At 40.2% G+C, this 18,907-nt stretch overlaps 1 protein-coding gene across 6 annotated transcripts in view; it reads left to right on the forward strand.

The window, feature by feature from the left end:
* The window catches only part of trim44 (tripartite motif containing 44), a 50,822-nt gene extending 39,600 nt beyond the window's left edge, over nt 1–11,222 (forward strand). For 5 of the 6 annotated variants that reach the window (XM_082542172.1, XM_082542173.1, XM_082542175.1 and 2 more), the window contains one exon: nt 9,836–11,222. In XM_082542172.1, the coding sequence (XP_082398298.1) occupies nt 9,836–9,920 (85 nt within the window). In that variant the 3' untranslated portion in view covers nt 9,921–11,222. Of the gene's footprint in view, nt 1–7,141; nt 7,248–9,835 lie in introns of all 6 variants that reach the window. The other variant, XR_014278076.1, reaches the window with a different exon arrangement.
* Nucleotides 11,223–18,907: the final 7,685 nt, after the last annotated feature.

Consider the following 18,907-nt stretch of genomic DNA (forward strand, 5'->3'; position numbering starts at 1 on the left):
ACAAGATGCTTCTCTTCTTGTTGAAGCAGTTTTAATTCCCCATTAACACTAATCAACAGTTTTATGTTTGTGGGCTACGGGATTGGATTGCTGCAGTTCTCCTCGATTAATTTCTCAATTGCCCCCGTGGCCACAGAAATTTCAAACTTACAAAGTGAGCCAATGTAAGATAGAGGCTCTACAGTGGTTTAATGCTCTTATCTGAATGGCTCTGCATTAATTCCTCTGTATGATTAACAGCAGGTAGCTGTGTCGAAATTATCAAGAATTTAGTTTATGGGATAATGGTGTTCATCCAACTTCTTATACGTGCTGCAGCACAGACAGACCTGTGTGATTGTTCTGATTGGCTAGGCGTCAGCACACCATTTTATTCTGCTTCACCCACCTTTTCTGTCTCGCTTCGTGCACTCTCTACACAGGAGAAAGCATCCTTGGCAACACATGCATCATGCGGTCGGTTGCTTGCACGCACTCCTTGGTTGGAGTAGTAAGCAGCACACTTCCTGATGTATATTTAAAAAAATAATCGCATGCATGAACATGAGTTTGAACGGGTTCTACTTAAGGCGATACATCTGGTGGATGATGAGATGGATTTTATCCTCGCTGCTCCTGTTTTGTTCTGATGAATAAGCTGTGGTGCTCACAGAGGGTCATTTTAAACAGCCCCTAGCTCCCTGTCCCCTGTACCATGATTCATTGCCTGTTATTGTGCCTTGTCTCTTGACTTCCTTTGCGAACTGATTAAGTCTTTGGAGCAGCATGAAGACACCACAGGGTGCTGCAATGTTTATTGGGGACAGACAGTCCCAGCGAACAGTATGAATAGACCAGTGACTCTGAAAGAGGCAGACTGTCATTGTTTATAGCAATTAGTCAGTCTTTTCACAGTTTGCATCATATTAGTCGGTTTTCTCTTTGGTCTACAAGTTTGTTTCACTCTCTTCCAGTGATCACCAGAGTTTAAATATGAATATTTAAAGACTTTTATCTCAAAATAAAATTTAATTAGAAAAAGGTTTGTGTGCTTAATTCATAACTGATTGGATAGAAGATTATGAATCCATTTCTTGGATTGGAGCCGTTTAAAAATTAAATAATTGTATAACAGTATTTTCTTACAGTTTTGCAGTCTGCTGCAATCTAAATATTGTGATGGTACCAGTTATATTTCCTGGGGTAAAGAATCTTTTCAGCTCAATAAATCACGATGTAAACAAAGCCGAAATTTCTACAAGCATTGTTCGACAAGGGTTAGTGCACACATGCAGGCGGGGTCGCTATGTACGGATTTGTCATTAAACTGCCCGGGGAGTTTTAACAGCCTTGTAGATGATCTCCCATCTCAAGGAGGAATAACAGTGTTGTGGTTATTTTATTTGTGTCAAGGCAAGACTCTAACATCATGAATTTTTTTGTAGAGTATCATAATGTGTTACTGATTTCGATATGGCTACTAATGTTTTTCTCTGGGAACCCGTCTCGTTGTTGTTGTGCTTAAATCCTCAGTGAATTAGGAAATATAAAGCAAAATGGAATATTTTATGCCAAAATAAATGAAACCATCCAGACCCACCCAGCATGCCACCTATTTGCGTGTCATTATGTTAAAGTGACTCTCAAATAATACAATTGCAAAGTGTATTTATGCTTTTTCGAATATGAAATGCAGTGCATCAGTCAGTGGTTTAAAAACAGATGAATTTCCAGCTGTGACTCATCGATTCTGATATCCACCTCTAATGCCTGCACTGCATGTCACACCTTTGCTCAAACAGCAGCCTCTCGATTACTGTTCTCACACTCGGAGGTTTTATTTTTCTGCCATAACAGACAAAAACCTTGTAATATTGTAGGTGTTTTGAATTACAAATAAAACGAAACTGCAGAAAGAACAATATTGGAGACATGAAAAGGTGGCCAAAAATATGCACATAAAATGAATTGTTAAACAGTAGATAAAGGTAAGTACTTTACTGACCTGTATAGCCTGATGTTGGGGTGCGTTGTTCTGAATTTTTAGAGCTCTCAGTGCAGAAAATAGTTAGCTTTTCTCCTCAGTCTACTTGGCCAAATTGGACAGATTTTGTCTGAAGGTCAGAATATAGAAAAATCATTTGTTGTCAAAAGAAGCAGATGCAGTCACACTTTGAAACTAATCAATGAAGGCATAGAAAGTGATAGAAGAGTGAGGGGAAAATGCAACTGTGCCTTTTAGCCGGTAGAATCTATATTTGCGCGCACACACACACACACACACACACACACACACACACACACATCATTTAGATATTACTGGGCATACCATCAGAGATGTTTTGGTTGTTTCCCCAGTTTGAATTTCCATCTTGTGCCATTGCCATCAGACCAGAGAGATCTGGGCATCTGATACTAGTATTTCCTTTCCCTTAGCAGTTGTTTCTTCTTCACTATATAGAGGTGTTTTTAGTTGTACTGCCTCTGCAGTTGCACTATGGTTTTTGGGAACTGCTCGTAGTTGAGCTGCAACTCCTCTGGGTGAGGGTCTCGAGGATCTGTTCTTGGGTCCTTGAATCCATCTTCACCTAGTAGAAGTCGGACATGCTTTGTAGTGCACAGTTCCAAACAAGCTGACTTCTTCGTCTTAATCTCATGCTCCCACCACATCCTCCTTTTTTTTCACCCTTACTCTGTATCCTATATATAAAGGTTTAGTGCTGCTATCTGGGCCAGCCTTTTCACTTCCACCAGAACACCATGTCTTACTCATGACCCAGTGCCTCCGAGCTGAATAAAGAATCCTGAATTTTTCAGGCTGTGTGCGAGGGAGCTTCATTTGTTGTTCAGAAGATTAAAAAAAAACTGCTTAGGAAAGGCTGCAGATAATAGGGCCTGTAATGTTGGTATGTTCAGGGAAGAAACTTATTTTGTAAGCATGACTTGTTCAAACCAGCAAGCCTGCCTTTGATTTGATGCCAGGTCTCTCAAGGTGCAGCAATCACCTCTTTATTTGTTTTTGTTTTTTTAGTGCATGGATAATTTCTCTGTGACCTTTCAAGTGATCTTTCCTTTCCTCAGCATCAGGGATTTGAATTTCGCTGGCTTCACTGATTCATCCAGCCCAGGAGGTCTGCTCCTCAAGGCATTTTAGGATGCATCTGCTCCTAGATAGATGCCATTCTCACAAGCATTTATCTGGAAAAGAAATTCCTTAAAAAAAAGAATTAGTGTATTGAATTAAATTAAATTCAACTCCTAATTAGCCACATGCCAAAAATCAAGAAACATCAACGCATCTAGATTTAATCTTAAAGAATAAACCACATAAATTTCTGTCAGTGGTGCTTGCCTTAATCTTAAGTGATCATGTTCTAATTTTACACCTTCGAGACAAACTAAACATTTCATTACACAGCCAACAAAACAGTTTGTTGTTCCTTCCGGATATTACAGAGGACAGTACAAAGGATATTACAAGAAATGTCTCAGATGTTAAGGATAGGGGAAAATAGCACCTGAATGGATTGCCGCCAGGACCTTAACAACTGTGTCAGGGCATTTAGAAATGCTCACACTTATTTTGTTCTGCTGATTGCGAAATTAATCCAGCAAATTTTAGGGGACTAAGATCAATAGACTTACTTAATTATGGGCATGCTTTTTCCCTACGCAAGCTTCTTTCTATTGTGTCCTTGTTCTTGGCAACATTCCTATGAGTGCTTGACTATGCAGATGTAATTTATATGGATACTGTTGTCCGTGTTCTTAAGCCCCTCGATACATCGCTGTTCTCTTAAATTTATTAAAGGAAACAGCTCTAACACCCTTCACTGTATCTTATTTGAATAGATGTGATGGCCATCAATGGAACATCTTATTTTTTTAATAGAAAAAGACATTTTTAATAAAGTATGGTATCATTTATTGACTTAGAAATATTGGATACTGCACTCAAAGAATGCATTATGTTGAATGTAGCACTTCGGATTTCCTTAGGTTAAACAGATTTTTTTTCACCTTGAAACAGTTTTAGCTTATCTTCAGGTACTCTTTTTTTTTCCTTAACATGTCTGCTGTGCTTATTATATTCCTTTTTTAAATGCACTGCCTTTTGAGCTTGTATTATAGCCTGCCAAAAGCTGTTGCCGTTTCGTGTGTAGTAAATAACCTGAAGAATGTGGACTAGTGGAACTTTAAAAGAAACGCTTTAAAATCTGTTATCCATACCTTTCACTCTTATTTATTACCACTTCCTTCCTCTTGTCTCAGCAGCACACATTTAAATCAAGATAATATCGCTTTTCTTCCATCACTCTGGCTCTCCTTTCTTTGTTCTCTGATATTTAGCGTTCCGAAGCTCGACCGAATGGTCTTCCTTCACCTTTCCGTGTCACTCCTTTTCCCTCCTCTGACTTGCCCTTACATTTCTCCTCATTAGAATACATTCATATCTCAAATTCTAGCTAACAGGATCATCACAGTGCAAAGTGCTGGGAAGATCACAGGGGTGCTTTTAATGAAAGGTGTGTGTGCATGGGCCATTTCTAAATTACTCATCCGTAGACAAGGTTGTCAGATGAAAGGAAAGAACATAAATCCACGGAGAGAAGATGGATGTTGATGACTTGATGGCAAAAGAGAGAGAAGGATGTAAGCCTCTCTAGGACTATTAGATCAAGCAATAGTGCGTAGATGGTAGATTACTCATAATACTCGAGTCTGTCTTTACTTTTTTACATTATACGTTGCCATTTACATTTTTTTCACCATCTTCCTTCGTTATTTCCTTAATGTTCTGCTCTCCTTTCGCTCGTCATCTCTTGTCAGAAATCTGTTTTTAGTGTTAAATCATCCTTCAGAAGCAGCGAATTTTACTTCATTAAATAGTAGCAGAGTGCACTGCTTGACTGGAGAGTAAGGGTAAGAGTCTGTCCTCATGGGCTCTATCAATAACCATTAAGGATCCTCTCTCATTAGACCAAACCTCATAGACCCCCAGGGCTTGAGGAATGGGCTCAGCCATCTTATGTGATGGGGTACGCTTAGATGGCATCACCACTGTTTGGAAATGCAAATTGCAATAGTTATTTCCCCCTCCGGATGATTGTCATGAGGACTATGTACATAGCCTTACTCTTGTTCAACCTCTTTGCTTAATCAAGGAGAACCTCACTCCCCTATCAGCGACCTGCAGCTTGCTTTTCAGCTCCTCCCTTTTCTGTCTCTCTATTTACACACACACACACACACACACACACAGCATATCCAAGCTACTGCAGTATGATTATTCATATGGCAATGAGGCTGGCTCAAGCTGGCAAGGCTGCCACAGCAGGATGGGACTCTTTCCGGATGATGACTTAGGAGTCTCGCAGCTCCTCTGCCAAGAGCAGGGAATTCAAACTTAATCAGGGCAAGGACCCCTCCCTCCTCCATCTACTAGAGAGCTCCCTAGGCTATGGCCAAAACAAAAAAAAAAGATTAAAAGAGACAAAAGTCAAAGTATAGGGATCATCACATGCTTGCCCCCCCCCCCCCCCCCCCCCCCCCCCCTCTGTTTTTGTCACAGGGAGACAGAGGTTTTCTCTAGTGAGCGATGGAGTCACTCTGGTTCTACTGGTGAAACTTTTCTTTGTCACTCAGAGAGGAAACATTAGTAAGATTAGCTTTTTCCTACTCGATCAATCCTATCTAAACCCGTATCTCTTTCTCCCTCACACACACACACACACACACGCACACACACACACACACGCACACACACACACACACACGCACACGCACACACACACACACACACACACGCACACACACACACACACACACACACACACACAATGCTTATTGTCCATCCATCACCCAGAAGCATAGCCAGCACGTTACACTGAAGACCATGCCTGCTCTGTAGCAGCCCTCTCAGCCTTCAGCTCTACTCTTATCCGCTGGCCATGGTCACATAAAGAGAAGGAGGCAATGATCAGTCGTGATCAATAAAACATCAACTGCATTAAGGCTTATGAATAAGTCATGGATGGAAAGAACTAAGTCGTCAGAAGACATGCACATATACAATCAGCTAAGTGATCTTTTACTTAGGCCAGGGAAGATGAACAGACAGAAAAAGAGAACAAATCAAAGCCTTTGAGTTATGGGGAACTTATCTCCCATCCACTGTATGTTGAAAGCTCTACTGTCTTTTTTTTTTTTGTCCACTACATGTCCCATTCACAGCCTCACTCTCACTCAAGTAATGGCATTTTCCTCTGGGTGGAATAAATAAGTTATAACATCCATGTGTCCTAAAGCTTAGCAAAGACCATCTGAATATAAATAGTTCATTTGCCTCCGTAGTGTAGGCCTCACTTGTGCCTCTCTTTGTGTGTGTGTGAGGAGCAGGGTGACTGTTTTGGTTGACTGGAGATGCAAGATGAAATTGCCTTACACAAATAAGTCTGTCAACGTTTTACCCCAAACACCATCTCAGACAGGACAGAGCTTTGTGAGAGCTCAGGGCTCAGCTCAATATAGACTTTTGTGTGCTATGCAGATGACAATGAATGAACAGCCTGTGTGATGCAGTAGACAGCTTGAATCCTCAGTAAAGTTGGTCTAGTGGATAAAAGCACAAAAGGTAACTTTGCCAAGAATTTGAGTTTACGGAGCTGTGGAATAATTAATTATTTTGACGCTTAAGTGAGATTGTACAACTAAATAGAAACTTACCCTGTGCAATTTGTCTTGTTGACTCTAATATCATTACTTTTGGCAGTCAGTAAGTTGGCGCTGGATGCCAAGGTGTGTGTGTGTTTCTGCATGATTATTATAGCTTCTTGGTTTATAGTGTTGTTTTACAGTTTGACCAATAACTAAACTGGTGTGAACTCATTGAGATCTGGAAGGCTAATATGGTTCTAATTACAGGTCATACACATAGGGACTACCAGGTATTCTTGCATGTCATGGTGTTCTTTGATCAGCTTCCCTGTTTTGAGTTTCTATTGTGATGATCTGCTCCTCGAGGAGGTGCAGAAAGGGAGAGAAATCAGTTCTTTGTTTCTGCCAACAAAAGTGTGTCAGACAGGAATATTCAGGGATCAGTGCTCTGAAAGGTTTTGCTTCCTGGTAACAAAAATTGGGATTTTTTTTTTCCCCCTCAAAGATTGTGCTATAAATGACATGGACAACAAAGATGGAAGAAGAAAGGTGGCAAGGAAGCTTCAGGGAAGCAGAGATCGAAGGAAATGTATCTATAACAGAAAAATGAGGTAACATTCACAAAATAAGGTCTAGAATATATTTATTAGTTTGCTGCTTTTTTGTTCTTAGATGAAAAGTTTCAGTTTAAAAGTGTCAGGACGATGTAATATCTTACATCGTCCTGACACTTTTAAACTGGTTATTGTGTCTTGTCAAAACATCTTAGTGTTAATATCTTTAGTATTCACTGCGTCAGTGTTTCGGTGGTTAGTATGTAGTAGTAGAACTGAAAATAGCATTTGGGTCAATATCTTATTGAAATAGCTTATTTCAGTTTTCTGTGTTTTAAGATTGTGGCTGGGTGTTGTATAGAGTACTAACTGTAGCTACCCACAGGTAGAATACTACTACGTGATGTAATAGTCTTTCAATAATATATTAAATTAGTCAGTGAGATCCAAGCTCTGGGGAGACCAATCCATGACTGCTAGTGTTCCATTGTATGTTTTTCTATCCAGACATGCTTTTACTAAGCGTGTGTTTGGGGTCATTGTCACACTGAAAAATGAAACCCAAGATCTGATGGTACTTTTCTGTATAATAATTCCATCAACATTGTCAAGACATCCCTGGCTAAAATGCAGCCCCAAACCATGATATTCACACACATGGGGTTAGATACCAACTTGGAGTTAGTAGCTTGCCCATGGATATTTGTATTTGGCATACAGCCTGGAGCAGCCAGAGGTCGAACCACCAACTTTCAGTTTAGTAGACGACCTGCCCTCCGTCCTCCATCACTCCATAAAACATACTGCCACTGATTTTCAGTCCGTTCTTCTGTAGTTTGGCATACTTCATTCTTTTCTTTCTGGTTCTCTTCCTTAATAATGTCTTCTTGACAGCTACCCTTCTGCTGAGACCATCTCTGATGCGACTTTTTTAAACAGTAGATGGATCAGCTGAAGGGTCCTGAATGACTGACTTTTGGATACTGTTCATTTCCTGTAGATACCTTTTTTAGACCCGTCTCTTTTTTTTCTCCTCCACTTGTGAGTTTCCTAAAAAAAAATTAAGAACATCATGTCGAGATACAAGTTTTCTGCTAATAGCTCTTCGGGAATCATCTTGTTGGCTGTCAAACTGTGTTATTGTTGGTACTTTTTGTACATTGAACTAAAGAAATGGGAACATGTTATGTGTTGTTGTGACAGGCTGCTAGTGACACAGTGCCTAAAGGTACAATTTAATACCGATTCTTTGCTAAGCTTTCTGTAATGTATAGATTCATCGCTTGAGTTTAGTGCATAGATAAAAGGATTTCCACTGAAAATATTCAGATATAAGCACTAGATTGGCTACTTTTTCAGTCATTTTCATTGTCTAATGATTGAATAAAGAATAACAAAGAATAGCTCAAGACTGTTGAACAGTCTGATTATAACAAATCTTTCCATCACATCTCCTATACATCAACTTACATACATTTCAAGACATCAGAGAGAATGTTTTATAAAATGACTTGTGTTGCACCCACATCACACTAATATGTTCTACAAACAACTGTTACTCGCATTATAACTGTTTTGATACTATGTGCAGAAGCTTTCCAATTATTAGTTCCTGCACCGAGTGCTTGTCTGGGAATATATTCATTTGTTTTATTAACTATCATTTGTAACCATTTGCGTGGAAGAGATTATTGATTAAAATGTACCTGTTGCTGTTTGCTCGTCATTAAACCTCCAAATGTAAAAACTGAAAGCAGCACTGTACCAATACAACATACTATTGAGAGTGATAAAGAAAAGGCATTAAAAGCCTGGCATTCATGTACATCTTTAAGTATGCAGGCAATCAAACCTCCATAATAGTTTATTTGTCCTTCTACTGTAGTTTGTGGCCTGCAAAGTAGAAAGTCAGAGGTTTATTTGAACTAAGCTCTTCTTTGCGTATTCATGCTTTGATAGATGAGTGTAAATTCACATATATAAATGCAAACTACCTCCCCAAGGTCATAGAAAGCGATTGCTTTGAATTGATGTATTTGAACGGCGAGATTAAATGGCATAGCCCTAAAGTGCACTGAATCTCTGTGAATTAAATAGCTTCCACATACTGTGAATAAATGTGTGTATGTGTGTGTGTTTAGAAAAAGATGCTGACATGTAGTCTTTTAAAAATGGATGTTGGCCTGTAGATTTAGATGGAAAATCATAATGAGAAAGATCGGGTGGGAGAGAAGTTACAGGAGAGTTGCTTATCTGGCATCACCAGTGCTCCGTCACCCTTTCGACATTGTCCAATTAGAGCATATGATTAGTGTAGACTGTCTCCAGTGAAATTGAATCTATCAGCCAGGCTCAAATTACAACAGGTCCCTGCAATTTAGCTATCACTTTGTCTCTGTCAGCTCAGAGCTGCTGATATAAAACCGACAGAATGGATGATTTCTACTTAAGGCGTAGCTTGATTGAAGCTGATTACATTTCACAAAAGGTTTATTATATTTCCATAACATGCGTGAGTGTTGAACTGTGTGGGTGGCACGGTGCTGTTTGTGTGACAGCTTTCAGATGTTTGCGGAAAAAGATAAAAGAGAGGAAAAGCTGGAAGACTGGATATGATATAACATGTGTGTTTTTCTGTCATCTAGGCTGCCTGAGCCACGAGCAGAGCCCATGAACCCACGGGACTTTGAAGACAATGATTCTGGACCATCAATGGACCACGCCCCCTGATACAAGAAGATCAGACTCTTATTACGTCCACCTGTCCTTCACTGTCTGCTTCAGCCAGCCATCAGCTCGCTTGAGCTGTCAGGCTGGCCCTCTCTCTGTCAGCCATCTCCCTGGGTCCTCGCCCTCCCCTTTCAGTGCCTGCTGGCAGTAAAGTGACCTTGAAGAAAGCTACTGTGACAAATATGGATAGCCACATCTTTTCTACTCAAACTTTTCTAATTCCTCACTAGCTACTAACTTTCTTTAATTGAAGCACGCAAGTTATGTGCAATCAATTACCATCAGGCTCAATTTTCACAGCCAGTCAGATCCTTGGCTTACTGGTGAGCCTGGCTGACTTAGACGGTAGCCTGGGTAGGCAGCCGAGCAAAGCATATGTTAAGCCCAAACTGATGTCAGCAATAGGAAATTCTTTGACACGGTGCACTTCACTCTTCATTTATTTGCAATATCATTTTGGCTCTGCTGTCTTGACAAACCCTCTGGACACTCTCGGATATAAAAAGGGAGCATTTCTCAGATGCCACAATGCCTTAGATTGTCAAGAGAATTTATTGTTCTGGGTGTTTTATGTTGATTGTATAAAAGGGGGGGGGAAAGGAAACTGTCATATGTGCTTTATATCATCCTGTTGCTTTCACCTTCTCTTTTCCCCACATCCTCTGCCCTACCCTGTCTCAGAAGGCTTGTAGATTTGTGCCACTTCCTCATGTGCTTGTCAGATTTATTATCAAAGGTGGGGGGACATTTTGACATCTATCGATCGGTGAATGTTGCTGACTCTTTGTTAGGTGAAAATTGAACCACATTTTGCACAAAACAGCTCTCCAGCAGTTATCACCTTTTATGTACTGTAATGTAAAGGCTCATTACTCCTGGCCAATCTGCACCGAGTGACAGATTACATTCCAGACAAGTGTATGCACCTCCTACCTTGACCTGCTCATCCATACCTTTCATTTATGATGTACTGCCATGCGTCTGTGTGTATCAGCAGTTTGTTTTTAATGTGATTGATTCTGTTGCCTTAAATCCACAATTGAAAGCTGTGTCACCCATAATATGTGGGACAAGTTTGACAACAACATGACTTCACCACTGTAGCACTACACTAAGATGCACTGAGCGTATACCTTCCCAAGGGAAATGTTGGTTTGTCAACAGTCTATTTAAAAAACTGAAAGCGCTTTTTTTTCTTTTTCCTAGTATAACAGCACACAGGAGTCTGGCTATCTGATGTTTTCACTTGTTTTTATTTGTCTATTTTTGTCTTAAATCTATAAATAAACTGCTTGTTTCTTAGATTGGATGCAGATAATGACATTCATATCTCCACTTTAAGAGCAATTGTTTTTATCTCTTGCAAAACTCTAGAAACATATGAAGATCATCAGTCAACCAAGTCACCATTATCAGAAAACCTTACAGGCATGTGAGACTTTTCCTTTTTCTGATAGATAGAGACAGGAAACAAGATGAAATGCCCTAAAGAGGGAAATCGGGAAGTGGAGAATCTTTTTCCATTAAAATTCAAAGAAGCAACACATTCAGAAAGTGCTGGGAATGGGAGGTTTGGAAACAAGAGGGGGTGATGGAGCAGGAGAGCTCTTTAGGGTCTCTGCTTCTCCACAAATGCATTTAAATGCACACTAGCTTCATGCCTATAGTCTCAGATGAGCTAGAACCCACTTTGATCAACTCCTAACCTGAATCTGAAAGGCTTTGTCTCTCCGTCACTCGTGTTCCTTTCTCACATTACTTTTCAGACACACCGTGTGACGCATTTCACTTCACACCCAGTTTCTCCCTGAGCTGCTTCATCAAGCCAAGAATGCTTTCTTAGAGCATAATTGAAATATTGACTCAAACAAAACACTGAGACATTGACTCTGACAAACTCATTTAGCCTCTGGTTGCTATCTAGATGATAACATCTAGTTTGGTATTCTCTAATTGGTTTAACTTTTGATCTTCCAACATTTACTAAGCCATTGCCTCCTGTCAAAGCCCCAGAGCACTTAAACCCCTTTAGAGATTCTCTTTTGTTGTGAGCGTTTTAGTGTCTGCGGCTAAATTGATTTAAGTTAGTTAGGCGTGGGCATAGTCAGATACAAGCTCCTGTGTTATCAAATGGAGGCTGGTTTTATTATCCCTTCATGTGCGTTGCTTATGTCATGGAGCAATAATGACAAACCTGAGAAGGGAGGGGAGGGGGACAATGTGCCCGTTGTCAGGGGAGAAAATGCAGAGGAAACGATTGTCGGATCTCATTTAGCTGGGAGACCACGAGGTTTCTTTTTTTCCACACCCAATTACACCTGCTCTTCCTCGTACACTTCACCGAGCATGATCACACACCGTCACAAAGGTGTGCAAATAAACAGAAGCTCAGTCTTAAGACCTCCACTTTTCTTATGGGGCAAGAAGAAAAAAAGCTGTTTGTGTATTTGTATTGACATGAATTAATTGCTTCATGGGTTGTGAGATTGAATTAGCTACGTGACAGGCTTGCTAGTGGTGGGGATGAAGCTTTGATTGCCGCCATTAATGGAGCCTGTTTCTCTGCCGTCATTTTAAAAGGCAGTCAGAGTCTGTGGGTTTCCCAGTAATGGAGCAACTCCGCCACTCACCAACCCACCAAAACATGCCCTAATGATTCTGTTTATTAGCGTGCAATAGCGGCAAGAGAAATAGGAAATTTCTCTAATAACAGGCTCCACACTGCGCTGAAATGTATCTTGCACGTGCACACTGTGTGTTTATTTATGTGTGTGCTTTTTTAAGTATTTGTTAGGATGTGCGTTTGCAGAGACCCACACCTCCACCCTCGCCCAGTTGGCATGTATCTTTGAGTAGAATGTATTGCTTCTCTCACAGTAAATGCACTCTCTTATTCATCTTTTCCTCTGGTCTCTTCAGACACACACATGCACACACATGCGCACCTGCACAAATACAAACAAGCAAACAGGCATCGGTCTGAGGTTGCTAGTTGAGATTTATTTATTTTACATTTTCATCAGTTGGCTTTCGGTTTAAGCACTCTCGCTACAACCAGATATGACTGCTATAACACCTGACGTGGTGGTGAAAATCAAAGCTAGTGTCACCTTGAAAGCCAATATTTTCATCACCTGTGTCGACTTATAAGGGTTTTCAATCTGCACCCTACAGAGAGGGAGATGAAGAGCAGTGGAAAAATTTGATTAGGTTATTAGGGTTATTTTTTTTTTCCACTTTGACAGTTGAAGTTTTCAGGACATTTTTAATTCTGTAGCAAAAATTGCAAATTGTTTTGCACATTTAGGCAAATGGGTAAGCATAATTGTTATATAATAGCCTATTATTTCTGTCTTTGATTAAACTATATTTCTTCTTTGTTGAATAGATTTTTTATATCACCAAAGTATGCTCATATTCACACATATAAAAGCCAATTTAGGTGTGAAAATCCACAAAACTCGCAAGCGCACATCATAAAAGTTGTGTGAACATATTTATAAGACTTAAATGTACTTTGTTACCATGGAGGAGCCTGTTTCACCATCCATAAAAGAGGCAAAGGATGTGTGGCAATGCAGCAAGAGAACCACAACAGAGCAGAAGATGCAGAAGAGTGCAGCTAATGGTTAAGTCGATGAGAATCAGTGGCCAGACAGATAAGGATGTGTACTGATTCCAAACACCGGTTTGCTACTGTGGTATCTACACATAGTATTCTACAATCTCAATATGAATTAAAGAGTGGACTTTCACATTAAGATATCTTTACTAATCCCACAGAAGGACTATTTGTTTGCAGCTTACCCAAACAACCTATTATATTTGTTCTACACTGGGGTTCAAGTTAGCAGCAACCTGAGAGCAACTTCCTGAACTCAGATGGCAAAACGTGGTCAGGAATGTTAAGGATGTATTTTGCCTCCTTTATCCTAACCATCCTAAGCATGTTTTATCATCCGAGTTCAGACAGTTGCTCTCAAGAGTACTATAAGAGTACTACGGTGCTTTGCTACTGGAAACTGAATTTCCCGGAGGAACACCCCTGAGGGATTAATAAAGTTTCATCTAATCTAATCTAATCTCTACTTTATCAGCTAATGCTACAATAGTTAGCTTGGGTAGAAAGCTAACTATTCATAAACTGTATCAGTACAACACATGGGCAGGTTAATCAATGCTAATAAAAATTACAGCATTACACTCACCAAAATTGAAGCACATATGTCTCAGATGGTCTGTGCTACAAAGCAAGACCAATTTTTTGTCAGATAATCAATTAAAAATGCTCCAAAGGGCACTGACTGCAAACACACACAAAAAGTATGTTTGGGTCAAAGTGGTGGATGAGGCCTAACAGACCTAAACGTGCTGTTTATCTAGGCTGGTGAGTTATTAAAAAACCTCTCAGTCAGAGTCGTTATAAAGGGGAAACTATCCATGGAGGTAAATATGCTATAAAGCAGGACTTTGTGGGGACAGACGCCTGTTTGGAGCCATCCTCAGTTGGTACCTAGAGGAACTACAGTTTTTGCCTCTTGCCTCTTTAACACTTTTCAGCTGTAAAAGTTGCGCCTTGGTTTCCACACTACATCTCTAGATGGATAGATTGCATAGACATAGACACTCCACAATTTTTGTTGTTTGCATTGCTGTGTGAGTTTTTATTTTTACTTTCATTTACAGAATTGGCTTCAATAGTGTGTCTGTTGCAGTAAAAGTATGGTTCCTTCACATAGCATTTTATGAATGATCTGTTTACAAAGTAGACATTATGTCCTCTTTAAATCAGATTCTGAAATATATACATTTAATAATTTTCTGATATATTTGGTGTCATTGAGAGCACTGGACAAAACTAAGACTGTGAGGAAAGTAGAAGATGAGGAACACATTTCTAGAGTCTATTGTCTTTCTGATAAAACACATTTTGGCCTCCTCGTTTTGCACCATTGCTTTTCAGACTCTGGGGCACAGAGCAAGTGCAAATTGGTGCAAACAACCAGGCGAAAATCATTAAGAGTAACTAAGGCAAATTAATATTGAAATGCTATAGTGTTGACCTTCTATGAATTTTGTAAATGATTTTAGTGTTTGATAAAATTGTGTGGTGGAGTCATGCCAGAAAATGTTTGCAAATCACTGGTTTACACAAATGATCTTTTTTATTGTGGTGGGAATGAATCGATTAAAAAAACAGTTTAAAACAGCTTTAAAGGTTATTTATGACCTTTGTCTGCATTGGTTGTTAGTATTTTATGTCACAACCTGCACCTAATACCTCTAACTTGTCTCTGCTTCATATAAAGTGCCTCTGGGAAATAGTAACAGGGAATTAATCAATCTTTTCACATTCATTGGGGGTTTTTGGGGCTCATATGAGATCCAACTGGAGCGAGAAGGTGATGCAGATCGTGGACCATCCCAGACTGACTGACAGCAGGCATCTGTCACAGGTGGCAGGTACAGACAGCTGTCTGGAAAACCTAGCTCATGAACAATGACTGGGTGGAGACGAGACAGGCCAGAGAATCCATCTCTCCTTTCGACGGTCTCCATCACTCTTTCATCCCAGATTCAGCTAAGACACCTTTAGGGCCCTCAGTCTCCCACCTTTATGCAATATTTTCCTGTCAAAGTTTCCTACCTGGAAGAGTAAATGAATGAAAGAGTAGAAAAGGTTTATACCCAGGTATGTAATAAGGAATGAAAGTTTCAAATTAGGAAGGCAATTAGGAGTCATAAAACTGGTGGCTGGTGGCTTGCAAGGTAACAGAAATGATGATTGTGATGGGCTGGTTTCCTCTGGCGGATAAAGGAATGTGCCCATGAATAAAATGACATTTCACCTAGATAACACCTACTGCCTTTCCTTCTGGGGGCTGTAACACATTTTAGTCTCTCTGCCACAGCTGTGATGAATCATTTTCACAACAAGCATGAATGCAGAATGCAAAGGAGATAGAAGCGTAATATTACATTTTTGCAGGCTCACTCCACAAAGCCTCTCCCTGAAGTTACATAAAAGCGAAAACAATACATACAGGGAGTGCAGAATTATTAGGCAAGTTGTATTTTTGAGGAATAATTTTATTATTGAACAACAACCATGTTCTCAATGAACCCAAAAAACTCATTAATATCAAAGCTGAATGTTTTTGGAAGTAGTTTTTAGTTTGTTTTTAGTTTGAGCTATTTTAGGGGGATATCTGTGTGTGCAGGTGACTATTACTGTGCATAATTATTAGGCAACTTAACAAAAAACAAATATATACCCATTTCAATTATTTATTTTTACCAGTGACACCAATATAACATCTCCACATTCACAAATATACATTTCTGACATTCAAAAACAAAACAAAAACAAATCAGCGACCAATATAGCCACCTTTCTTTGCAAGGACACTCAAAAGCCTGCCATCCATGGATTCTGTCAGTGTTTTGATCTGTTCACCATCAACATTGCGTGCAGCAGCAACCACAGCCTCCCAGACACTGTTCAGAGAGGTGTACTGTTTTCCCTCCTTGTAAATCTCACATTTGATGATGGACCACAGGTTCTCAATGGGGTTCAGATCAGGTGAACAAGGAGGCCATGTCATTAGTTTTTCTTCTTTTATACCCTTTCTTGCCAGCCACGCTGTGGAGTACTTGGACGTGTGTGATGGAGCATTGTCCTGCATGAAAATCATGTTTTTCTTGAAGGATGCAGACTTCTTCCTGTACCACTGCTTGAAGAAGGTGTCTTCCAGAAACTGGCAGTAGGACTGGGAGTTGAGCTTGACTCCATCCTCAACCCGAAAAGGCCCCACAAGCTCATCTTTGATGATACCAGCCCAAACCAGTACTCCACCTCCACCTTGCTGGCGTCTGAGTCGGACTGGAGCTCTCTGCCCTTTACCAATCCAGCCACGGGCCCATCCATCTGGCCCATCAAGACTCACTCTCATTTCATCAGTCCATAAAACCTTAGAAAAACCAGTCTTGAGATATTTCTTGGCCCAGTCTTGACGTTTCAGCTTGTGTGTCTTGTTCAGTGGTGGTCGTCTTTCAGCCTTTCTTACCTTGGCCATGTCTCTGAGTATTGCACACCTTGTGCTTTTGGGCACTCCAGTGATGTTGCAGCTCTGAAATATGGCCAAACTGGTGGCAAGTGGCATCTTGGCAGCTGCACGCTTGACTTTTCTCAGTTCATGGGCAGTTATTTTGCGCCTTGGTTTTTCCACACGCTTCTTGCGACCCTGTTGACTATTTTGAATGAAACGCTTGATTGTTCGATAATCACGCTTCAGAAGCTTTGCAATTTTGAGACTGCTGCATCCCTCTGCAAGATATCTCACTATTCTTGACTTTTCTGAGCCTGTCAAGTCCTTCTTTTGACCCATTTTGCCAAAGGAAAGGGAGTTGCCTAATAATTATGCACACCTGACATAGGGTGTTGATGTCATTAGACCACACCCCTTCTCATTACAGGGATGCACATCACCTAATATGCTTAATTGGTAGTAGGCTTTCAAGCCTATACAGCTTGGAGTAAGACAACATGCATGAAGAGGAGGATGTGGACAAAATACTCATTTGCCTAATAATTCTGCACTCCCTGTATACACGCTGTAATATGAAAACATAGAACAAGCATATCTACATATGCAAGACTTCTAGAAATTACAAAAACCTTTGCAGCAGCTACAAGTCTAGTCTAACCCATATTAAATATTCACTAAAACCTGGCAACCAAACCTGATGCGTCCTTTCTCGTTCCTCTCATCATTCATGCTGTGTACACAGTCTGTCCCTCTCTGGTTGCCCAGACTCCTCCGGAACTTGTTAATTGCGTTGGTGACACAGGTCTGTGTGTGAAGCAGCAGTAGTAATTGCTCCAGCCTGGCCTGAGGGGAAGGAAGGGTGCGGCCATCTGGCCTCCAGGTCTGCCTTGAGGCTAGGAGATTAGATACACGCCTCCATGTTTGATGAGATGGATGGTGTTAGCAGTTTTATCAGGGACAGTGTCTACCATAAAACCTGAACCGCTGTCCTCCTGTGGGTTTGTTGGACGATACAGAATGGAGTATGCTGGAGCAGCTGAAGTGATGTGCTAACGCGTCAACAGATGGTTCGCAAAAACTGATCAATGATTTAAAGTCATCAGCACCCTTTAATATCCCAGCAGTAGAGGGGAAATAATGTTCAAATCTTATATTACTGGAAATTAATTACATTAGACTTTGTAGATCAAATCTGACCATTTTTTATCAAACAGAAGTTACTGTATGTATAAGACAATACAAGAATTTGAGTCCATTAGACCTCTACTGTGGTTTTGGGATTGTTATATTCCGATCATGAAATGCCACTTTGAATTCTCTAAGCTTTATTTAATGACAAAGTACAAGAGCTAATCATCTTTATATTGAAATATGCTTAACTGGAGATCATTTATCTGAATTTCAGGAGTGGAACTACACCTCATACACACCCTTTCTGGTTCTAAACTATATATGCCTCACTCCACTATGGACTGTTTATTCAAATTTTTGTACTCTTTCCAACCCTTTTGTTCAGTTTTCTCCTCTCTTATTAGTACATAGGAAACTGCCTGGCCTGGGAGCCACCTCCACTCCTCATTGAGTCCTTCCCTAAACTGCAGTCTCAGGTTTCGAGCTATTTTATTCCATTCTATTATAATTACATACAAAATGAAGCTTTTCTGCAATTAATTAATTCGTTCGACAGCACCTGTTTTGCTTTAACTGAGGAATGTTAGTTGCTTATCAAGTATGTATACGTTTTTGTGATTCACATAAAGCAAGGATGTCTATTTTTGGGCCTCTGAGCCGCAAATGCAGCCACAAATCACAATTCCGGGGTTCGTTGGGCACTTGCAGAGAATTGTGACTCACCACATTTGGCTGCATGCAACAAGGTGTGATCTGAAGAAGAGCAGCATCCCTGGAAGTGGTGCAGAAGACGTTCAAAAGGAGAAC

This window comes from Aulonocara stuartgranti (assembly GCF_965226115.1).
Source record: "Aulonocara stuartgranti genome assembly, chromosome: 7".
NCBI lineage: Eukaryota > Metazoa > Chordata > Actinopteri > Cichliformes > Cichlidae > Aulonocara > Aulonocara stuartgranti.